Source organism: Montipora capricornis, chromosome 12 (assembly GCF_036669925.1).
Source record: "Montipora capricornis isolate CH-2021 chromosome 12, ASM3666992v2, whole genome shotgun sequence".
Lineage (NCBI taxonomy): Eukaryota > Metazoa > Cnidaria > Anthozoa > Scleractinia > Acroporidae > Montipora > Montipora capricornis.
In genome coordinates, this window is record NC_090894.1 from 19,438,076 (window position 1) to 19,448,075 (window position 10,000).

A 10,000-nucleotide genomic window follows, 5' to 3' on the forward strand; every position below is an offset into this window, starting at 1 on the left:
TTGGTTGCAAGAGATGCAAATACCCGCAGGAAATTATGCAACATGCGTAAACAAACAAAACATTTTATACTCACAGTCGATATAATGAACGTAATAATGAGTCGAACCACCAGGACCTTCTTTCTTACTCAGTATTTCAGCCAAAGCTGTAAGAAAAATGTCGTTAATCTCCATAAAAAGCCCTTAAATTAAACCGAAGTAGAAACGTCCGCTTTCGGTTTAAAGCGAAAATCACTTACGCCATTCGTCACAACCACTCATCTTTACAGGCATTCTGCACCCTTCAACAACTTCCATCTGAAATAAAATTACATTTCTAAAATGAAAAGATGAACTACTTGTCACCAGTCAAGTTTCTTGTTCCCTGACAATTGATTTCTTTACCGAACTTTCGCCGTTAGTCTCCGCCATCTTTGATTCCGCTTTTGTCGCCATTCCTGGGATGCAGTCCCGACGAGCCTTTCCGGAGAATTAATTGACGTAACGAAGGATAACCGATCTTGCATCGACCGGTGGACAAGCTCTTCCGATAGGAAATTTGAAAACTAAACAAGAAAGTTGTTGGCAAAGTCCTTTGACATGTACACCAGCATTCCCAATGTAGCGTTGCCCGTTAACAGACGCACTCGGAGGAGGTTTCCTGCACGAAGTTTACATTTAATTTTTTTAAATTCAACTTTTTATTAACATGACCTACAAATACACACATTTCTGCCGACGGGTTTAAAGTGCAGGTCACTCGTTACAAAACTTTTACCAATGCTAAACGTAGGCCTCATTAGGCCTAAAAACGAAAAGGTTAGCCAATTTGAAGGTTTTGGGCTGACCTGTAACACGTGACCTGGGGAATGTGACCTGTGTTTTAAACACCTGCCGCATTTCAACTTATTCAAAGTCTCTGTGAGACACCTCATTGATGAAATGTAGAGCAATTCAAAACTACCCCTAAAAATAATGAAATAAGAGCGAAGGGTAGATTCGAACCTGCGACACGTGCGCTTCGCGCTTCCGTTTCGAGCACATTCATACACCAATTTGCCCCCCCGAACGAAACCCGAACTATTGAGACTTCGTCATCAATGAGGTAAAAATGGAGAAAGATGTTAGCAAAGCACTGTACATAATTGAAAAGGTATTGCATGTTATGCCAAAAGCTCAGCATGTGATGTTAACCTGGGTTGTTGGTTAATTAATTAACACCATCCCTTATAAAAAAAGCTCCGCTGAGTCTGTTACTGTTAGAGACTCAACCATCCAGCCTCTCGACTGCGTTTGCGATCCAGGTTTGACTCTAATATAGCTATTTCTGTTCACATTGACAAAATTTGCGCAGAATCTTCTTATGAATTGTTGAAAATTCGTGGGATTAATAAATCATGCGTCACACACCTTGATCACACCTTTGTGACCTCGCCGTTGTAGCGTTGGACTACCGCAATTCTCTTTATTTTGTAGTCTCCGAGCATCAGACAGTCGCCTTCAGAAAGTTCTTAATGTGCAGCTAATCGATTGATCTTTAAAATTCATTCATATTTCGTCTGCATATAAAGTGTTGCAAAGGCAATACATAAAATAGCTTATAATGACAGAGGTACAGCATAAAACGGCAAAGGACTGCGTATGATGGCAATTAAAAAAACGGCATTGTATTTCGTGGAGAAGACATTGAATATGTGGCGAAGGCACCGCTTTAATTGCAAAAGCTAGACATTGCATAATGCCGAAGATAATGCATATACCGTAAAATTCCGAAGAAAAGCCCCGGGGCTTATATTTTTCAAAGGCCCTTTTCGAGGGTTTCGAAGCAAGCAACCGTGGACAATTTTCCTGTCGGTGTACGTTGGATCAGTGGCTTGATCTGATCGGCGTTATTTCAAGTTGAGAAACTAAATATTTTAAGCAAAAGCCGATACAACGTAGATTTGATTTTAGTGATGTACTATATTTCGGCTGGCCAAACCAGCCTTCTTCAGGTACAGTGAGAGTTTACATTGAATTGCTTCTATGTACATATATATATATATATAGTAAATGGATGTTGACGTAATACTGGAAAAAAACATGTGATAAAACATGGCAGTTACAAAGATTTTGAATTCAAATACTAAGAGTCACGGAAAAATAACGGAAATCACTCAAAATAATAAACTGAAATCTAATACGTTATCTAATACGTTTCTTCGCGGATATTAAGACCGTTGGGATCAATTGTCCTGCCTTTTAAAATTAAAAAAGCTTCCCTGGCCTTACGGATCGAGTCTCTGTTAGAAAATATTTTTTCGATAGGGATTAATTGCATGTCCTTGGAGATGTTGTGGGGAGAGGAGAGGAAATGTTCTGCGACTGTAGTAGGTTTGGATTTGGTGTTAGCGTTATCTAAAGTGCGGCGGTGTTCATTAAAACCCCCTGTTCATTAAAGCCCCTTTTCGAGGGGCTTATTTTTGGAAGGGCTTATATTCGGAGGGGCTTATCTACGGAGGGAAATTTGCGTTTCCAAATTGATTGGGCTAGCCTTATAGTTGGAAGTAAATTTACCGTTTTTGCTTTGTTTTACTTTGTATTTGAGGAAAATTTTCCAAGTACAAGCTCCCGGGGGCTTATATTTGGAGGGGCGATTTAAAGGAGGGTTTTTTGCGTTGCCGCTTTTGGGGGAGTATATTTGGAGGGGCTTATACACGGAGGGGCGTATTTTCGGAATTTTACAGTAATCGAAAAAGCACCGCCTGTAATGGAAAGGCTTTGCATATAATGTAATTTAATGCAGTGTCGGCTTCCATAAACATAACCATGGATTTTGGCATTTTACCGTCATTGTTATTCTTTTGATGAATTATTTTCACCACAAATACGCCTTTAAAAGACCGCACGCATTGGAATTCCTTTTTCCGTAATCGAGTCTCTTCAACGGTGTGACCCTAAAGAACAAGACAAAAGCTCGCGAAATTGTTCAAACTGCTACCAATTTTATCAAAGGAAGTGGCTTACACTCTTTTGCCGTTCTGTTCAAGAAATATTCAATTTTATTGAAGGCATAAGCTTGTACTTGTCCTGTTAGCGTCAGGAACGGAAGTGACGTCATATACTAATTGTGTTTTGTTAACACGACAAAATTAAAATGCTATTATTGCTATTTTTATGCCATCTTGGTCACGGATTTTGCTATGTCAGAGAGATACAACGGCGAATGACTTGCTATTATGTTCAAAACTGGTAATGCTGTCATGCCGATTTTACCTTCAAGTTCAAGTCACTTTCATAGATGTTGTCAGAGAGCTTCACGGAGGCCACGAACGGCTGCTGAAACCAACGACATGGGTTCAGTAATTGAATCCGAAAGGCATCGGAAGAGAAGAAAAATTTGCAAACAGAAATACGAAACAACAAGCCTCAGAAAGCTTTGCAGAGCTGTGATCATCAAAAGCATGGGATTGCTTCGCCTCGGCAGAGCGCGCAAAGATCTTCCTCTGCCCCGAAACTTAATCTATTTCCTTACATCCGCTTTTAGCTTTGGAGAATTTGAGGTTCAAAGTGATAATTTGTCCAGGGACATGCAAATCCACTGTTTTTATCCCACGCGTAGTCTTCTGGACGATTCGAAAGTTGTTTTAAAGTGTATCAACAAAAGGTCTTCCTCTGTTACGAGTTTGTCACACACCTTGAAGACATGGGCAGATGTAAATCACAAGAACATAATGGGTGTGTTGTTAAGGTTTACAGAGAAAGATACCATAGGAATTGTACTGGAGCCATTTCCAAAGAGTCTTCACGACCTGATCCACGATTATCGCAAGGTTGGAATTCGAGTGAGCGAACGGCTCTTATGGAAAATGATTCACCAAATCTCCGACGCCCTCTTGTATTTACAGAGAGAACAGATCGTCCATCCCGAGATTCAACCCAAGACATTGTCGCTCACAAACACAGGAGATATTTTGATGCATAATCTTCTAGTTTATACACCCAGTGAAACCGAGCTTAACGTATGCATTGATCTAAAAGAATCTTTTTCTGGCATCTACGTTGCCCCGGAGAGGATTAAAGGACAAGGATATTCGCCAAAACAGGATTCTTGGTCGCTGGGATGCGTTGCATACGAATTAGCATACCTGGAGCCTGCTTTTGGTTTGGTTGAGGGTGAAAGCTTATTTGAAACTCTAAACAACATTGTGAATGGTGTGTCCCCCTCTAGACTTGCCGAAGCGGACTCTTACAGCTCGGATCTTGCATATTTAATTGTTTCTTGTTTAATGCATGATCCTCGTTTTAGACCGTCCATTCAAGAAGTGTTTGACTTCACAAAAGAACGGATGAAATCAACAAAGAAGGCTCAACTCAAGTGAGATTTCTTCCCAAAAGTCAATTTTCTATTTCCCTCCTTGGTTGTTTCAGTTCTGTTTAAGCGGGAACTTCGATCATTGTTTTCAGTATTGAGCACCTGTTATGCGGAACCGAAACAGGTAACAACAGGTTGCTTACGCCGTCGTCACACTCTGTCACACAATGTCAGTCTCGTTTGCAATGTGGGAACGAGACTGCACTTGGGGTCGGCAATTCTCCCTCTACTTTTCGATAATTCTCTCGCAAAACCTAGATGGTTCATTTTTGGCTAATAATGCCTGATTGCTGTCGAACAATAATGGTTGGGCTTCAATGAAGTACCGGCTGAATGCGATTTTGATTTGCCGGTTTCCTCCGCTAGAGGATGCTTAATGCGTGAAAGTTCACGAATGGCAATTTCTACAACAACTGCTAGGCCTCGCTCTAAAAGATGAAACGGGAGACAATTTGTAGCTGACCTTCCGAGTTCGAAAGAGGGTTTTAAAATCAGAGTGTTTCATCTAGTTATAGGTATCTACATGAAACCGGGACGAACTCAGACTGGCATGAGTTCGTATCGGTCTCCATACGTTTCTTCTTTTGCGTTTACATCAGAGACCTGCCTGACAATGAACTCACTCGGTCTGATTTCGTCTCGGTTGCTGGACCGAGACGAAAAACTCTCGTACCGGTCTGAGTTCTTTCCGGTCTCATGTAAATAACCCTTAACTTAATCAAATGTTATTACTTAGTTTCGATGATTTAGGGATGACCACTGTCGATTACCGGCAAAAACTGTGATTTCTGTCTTACTGATAATTTTGTCGAGTGATGATACCTTATGAAAGTAAACAGAAAGGCAAAGTTTAGAATTTACTCAAGTTGTGGCTAAAACAAAGTTCATTTCCTTAAACAGCCCACAAGCCCTAAATTTGGTGCTGACTGAAAACAACGTAACGTTTAGTTTTAAAACAGATTTAATTTTGCCGGACAAGAGGACCTAAAACTGTAACTATACCGATTAGTTAAAGAATGGATTTAAACATTTTAATACTTATAACACAAGGCGTTAAACGATAGCTTGTTCCTACAGTACTTAACACTTTCGTTGCACAGTGTCGAGGTACATAATTTAAGATCTTCTTCAGCACCCGTACTCACTCTTCCTCGAGAGTCGCGAACTTTTCTTTTAAGAAAACACCCGAGAAGTGATTTATAATCCTACAACTATGTAACTAAAGTGTAAATAATAACTAGTTAGCGTCGTTTTAGTCAGACACTCTCAGCAATTTAGGAAGAAGGACATCGTTATTATTGTCGTTTCACTGAATGTTTTGCTGGGAAGAGACATTTGCTATTTATGAAAACCGTTTCCTATCATTATTATTATTATTACTAACCAAGGAGGAAAAGTTTATCTCAAAGTTTTCGTATTTGAATCACCATCATGCAGTCGTGAAGATTTTGAATTTACGATACCAACGTTTGATTACTAATTTTTTTTAAAGCAACGTTATTTGTACTATATTTTTTTACACACCTTAGGACCTCGAGCTAGCTCGGTTAGTAAGAATTTAGTATTGTAAGGCCCGTTTTAAACGTTAACGTCGCATTTTACATGTGCCGAATCAAATGCAAATGAAAGAAAACAATAGATATTTCCCATTTGCATTAGATTCGGCACAGGTAAAATAAGACGTTTAAAACGGGCCCAGGGATGATGTATTTTAGTAAACCAAGGTGCAGCCTAATACCCCTCATCCTAAATATTTAGACCCATTATTGCTAATGCTTGACCTTTATGGTTATAACACAGGTGGTTATTGTGATCAAAAGTTTTTTTGTGCTTGTCTTATTTTAAAGGTCGCCCCTTACTCTCGCTGCATCTTGATCTGTGAGATTCAGAAACCACAGAGAACATTTTTCTTGATCCATATGGACTTAAATAACCGTTTTCCCAACTCATCACGCTATATTAATGGCATCACTTGTTGCTGGTGCCGTTCGAGCGCTTTAGTATCTCATTCCTCATCACTGCCACAGTTGAGATTTTATTTGAGGCCGCCCTTTTCCGCCAACTTACTAAGCAGTTTGTTGACCCAATTGGTTGTCACTAGTGGAGTGTTGGAATCTAGACTTGGGTGCTGTGTAATTGTTATCTAGGGTAAAGTGCGTTTTTGTAAACTGTTGATATGGATCTTTCACACTTGTTCTGAGCCAAGGTTAAAGGGGTGAGTTCACGCTCCAACAAAAAAAAAAAGAAACATCATTTACACTCAGTTAGAGTGAGATGAAGATACCATGTGATTAGTTAGTCAATTTTGTTATTATTGCCAATACTGCAAGTGGGTGGAGGCTGTTCTTCTTTTTAAATTTTTAGAATAGGTTTAATTTAGGTGGAATCAAATTTAGGGGGGAGGGGTCTTTTGACTTCTGGAGGTGGAATGGGTGTTGATTGTGGGGTAGTTGAAAAGAAGAGAATCTTAAGATTTAAATCTCTGAAGTTGACATCCTCTGCACCAGATTGACGCAGCACCCCACTGGTTTTGTGATATAATGTGAGGTTTAATTACCTTGGCATTGCTTCAAGACAATTACTCAAGATCTTTGGCAATGCTAAAATGAGCATTGCTCCTAGTATGCCACATTTCTAGCATACAGTTTTTATTTTTTTATCCATCCCTAACTGCACACCAATAATATGCTTTCCCTCTCTCACAGGCATACCATTTCAGCAAAATACAGAAAATTGTTGGAGTGGAAATAAATTCAGAACTGTGCAAATTACAACAGGAAATGATAGATGGATATAATATGTCTGATCGTATTGAGGTACAGTATTCAAATATTAATGTGCCTTCACTTTGTGTCTTTTATTGTTAAAACTGATTCAATTCGTTTGCACCTTAGGTTAGAATCTCTAAGATTTGTAATGAGCTCATCCTCTTGAAAGAAGGTAAGAAATAGTTGCTTCACCAATTTCACTTCACATTAATGACAATGTGGGTGGTCTCATTGATTTAACATTTTATAAACAATACTAATATGTGTTTTCCTGCCAGCTGACATTGTTGTCCTTAATAATGTGTTTGAATTCTTCCTGCCAGCTCCAGAACAAATCATTAGATACATGAAACCTCAATTTGTATCCCACCTTTCCATATTAATAATGCAAGAGAGATTACTTCGTGAACAATATAAATCCCTGCTTTCATAAGAATTTCCAGACTCTTCCACTTTTGTTCAAGTAGTGAAATGTGTTTTTTATGGGATTTTGTTTTTGCTGGTGTTTCATAAAAATGCAGAACTCTGGAGTTGTTGAATTTTCAATCTAACCCAAATGCGATCCACTTAAATGGAAAACGAAGCTGTTGATTGTTAATTTGAACGTACCAGAGTCTGCATGTTTCTGAACAGTGCAATTAAGTCATTTGTTACTTTTGCACAGAACTTGGAGGATTCTCAGAGATGCTTTGTCAAAGTCAGGCTGTATTTTGGTTACTGTACCAAGTCTTGAAGAAGTGACACTATTCAACAGCGAGGTAGGATATATTAATGTTCCACCTATTACTTAAGCGCATTGTTGATGGTCCTTGCCCTACAAAGGGGATTCAATAACTTTTGAAGTAGATGCCTGGGCTAATTAATGTAAGCAGCGGTCACTCTTGTCTTTTACGAGGGTTTGAGTGAAAATCAAGAAAGATTAGCGGGCAGTGAGAGGCAAATTTCTGACAAACAGACGGTGGTATACCGCCGGTAACCGGCTTCTAATGAAAACACTGCCTACAAGGTGGTAAGGCCAGAGTAAGTATTAAGTAATTATTTAATAATACACACCATTTCAATGGTGTATATTGATCATCAATATTCATGTGCAATTTGAAACAAAGCAATGTGAAACTTAACATGAACAAAGCTACCAACAACTTGACCACCAGAGCGGTGACTCACTCTTGCTTTTTCATCTTTTCTTTCAAGCCATGTGTGGATGTGGATGAGTGGGTGATGCCCTGCACGGTAAACTACTGGGTACCAACTATTTCCTCAAGTGATGAGGACATTGAAGACTTTCAGAGCATTTTCTTTTACAAAGTGAAGTAAACTAATGAACAAATGTTTCCCTCTTGTAACAGTAGTAAAATTGGAAGTAAAGTATGTGCACCAATTGAGCCTTTGTAAAAGCAGGTCGATATCTAATTTTTATGTACAATAAGGATAATCATGCAGGAATATTTTGCACATTATTTTAGCCTGTGAACTGACAGTGGTGAGAAGCAAACTGGAGTATAGGACTGGATATCAATCAGTCCTGCGTGTTTGGCTCGCTTTAATCCATAATTACATGTACTTTTGCAATATTTCCCCATCATTCAACCTACAGTTGACGTTAGATATTGACATTAGAATGCCACTGGCAGCTGCTATTTCCGACCTTCGACAAGTGATATGATTACGTTTGTGGTGACATCACTCAAGTGACAGGATGAAAACCATACAGTTTTACTGTTTTTATTGTCAGTTTCCTTTGGTTTCATGGTATTGTGACTAGAAGTAACCATGCTTCCAGCAACATCTCTCATCTAGGTAATATAACAATTATCCTTAACCATAAAGAGAATGGTTCTAAACAAAGGCAAGATATAAAAAAACCTTCACAAACAACCAATCGATCCATGATATGTGATTTTCCAAGTAACCTTCTCGCAGCACCTTCACAGGCTGTTTACTGTTTTCAAAGGTTAATTCTTAAATTTTATTCTATCCAGTTGCATACATGTGCTTTTTTTTTGTGAAAACTTTATCTACCCTAACTTTTTCCATACAATTTTTGCCGTTGTTCTGTAGGCCATTGAATAGAAGCCAGATGCATGATTGTTTCAATGGGAAGCTGAACAATAGTTCCTTATTCTATCCCTTTTAAATCTTTGGGATTTGAAAAATGCTAACTGGCCATTTATTTTTTCCATATCCAGTGGGATCTTAGTCTAACCCTTATGGTCACCATTTACCCCTCTTTGCCCAGTCTTTAGGAGTCCAATGGAGACATGTTGGGTCAATGCGGATCTTCCTCTTTACCATGCCTCTTCTTTGCCCATCTAATATTTCTTTAGCGAGATTTAATATGTACTGTCCTTTGTAGTAATGGATGATTCCAAGGTGCTGAAGAGTTGAAACTACATCTTCCTTCCGTATACTTGTCATTTCACAGATATCACTGTTAGGGAGGAAAACGCAAGGTGTTGTCATTCCATTGTCGGTACCACACAATCACTATATACAAACCAGTACATGCTTGGTTAAAGAATATTATTCCTTTAGAAAGACAGATGACTCCTCCTTGAGGCTAGTTTTTTATTGTGCAGTGGAATCAGTGATCAAAGAACAAATGTGTTGCAATCTATGCTCTAATCCAGTGGCTTTTTTGATAATGAGAAAAACATAGTAATGTTATTATCTTAACAACAACAACAACAACAAAATTGCCTATCATTAATTAATAGAGAAAACATGTACTTAGGTAGATAGAGAGTACTGGCTGTCTAGAATAACCATAAGGGCTAGCAGAACTAAGCAGCCATCACAATCACAAATGGGGAAATTAAACCAATTACAATGTCCCCAAACGAGCTTAGAGATGCAGACTGATGACTCCCTCCATGTAGAATGCAACAGACAGAAATAA

General features: G+C 38.8%; 3 protein-coding genes and 1 long non-coding RNA gene across 4 annotated transcripts in view; 2 read left to right on the top strand and 2 right to left on the bottom strand.

The window, feature by feature from the left end:
- Nucleotides 1–474, bottom strand: part of LOC138027892 (histone acetyltransferase KAT5-like) — a 7,374-nt gene extending 6,900 nt beyond the window's left edge. Inside the window, exons 1-3 of the mRNA XM_068875512.1 lie at nt 385–474; nt 240–297; nt 75–146 (exon numbers count right to left, since the gene is read on the bottom strand). Coding sequence (XP_068731613.1) covers nt 75–146; nt 240–297; nt 385–435 — 181 coding nt within the window. The 5' untranslated portion in view covers nt 436–474. The remainder of the gene's footprint in view (nt 1–74; nt 147–239; nt 298–384) is intronic.
- A 2,139-nt stretch (nt 475–2,613) lies between these two features.
- LOC138026460 (serine/threonine-protein kinase Nek7-like) lies at nt 2,614–5,377 on the top strand. The gene has a single exon (XM_068873825.1). The coding sequence runs from the start codon at nt 3,198–3,200 to the stop codon at nt 4,338–4,340; it is 1,143 nt and encodes a 380-aa protein (XP_068729926.1). The 5' UTR covers nt 2,614–3,197; the 3' UTR covers nt 4,341–5,377.
- Nucleotides 5,378–7,762: 2,385 nt separating this feature from the next.
- LOC138027969 (uncharacterized) lies at nt 7,763–8,498 on the top strand. The gene is made up of 2 exons (XR_011127550.1): nt 7,763–7,859; nt 8,296–8,498. It is a non-coding gene; the product is annotated as an uncharacterized lncRNA (long non-coding RNA).
- A 312-nt stretch (nt 8,499–8,810) lies between these two features.
- Nucleotides 8,811–10,000, bottom strand: part of LOC138027966 (histone acetyltransferase KAT5-like) — a 7,377-nt gene continuing 6,187 nt past the window's right edge. The window contains exon 10 of the mRNA XM_068875600.1: nt 8,811–9,532. Coding sequence (XP_068731701.1) covers nt 9,316–9,532 — 217 coding nt within the window. The 3' untranslated portion in view covers nt 8,811–9,315. The remainder of the gene's footprint in view (nt 9,533–10,000) is intronic.

What these genes read in the sequence shown, in the direction of transcription:
- LOC138026460 (XM_068873825.1), top strand. Translation starts at nt 3,198, where the DNA reads ATGTTCAAAACTGGTAATGCTGTCATGCCGATTTTACCTTCAAGTTCA.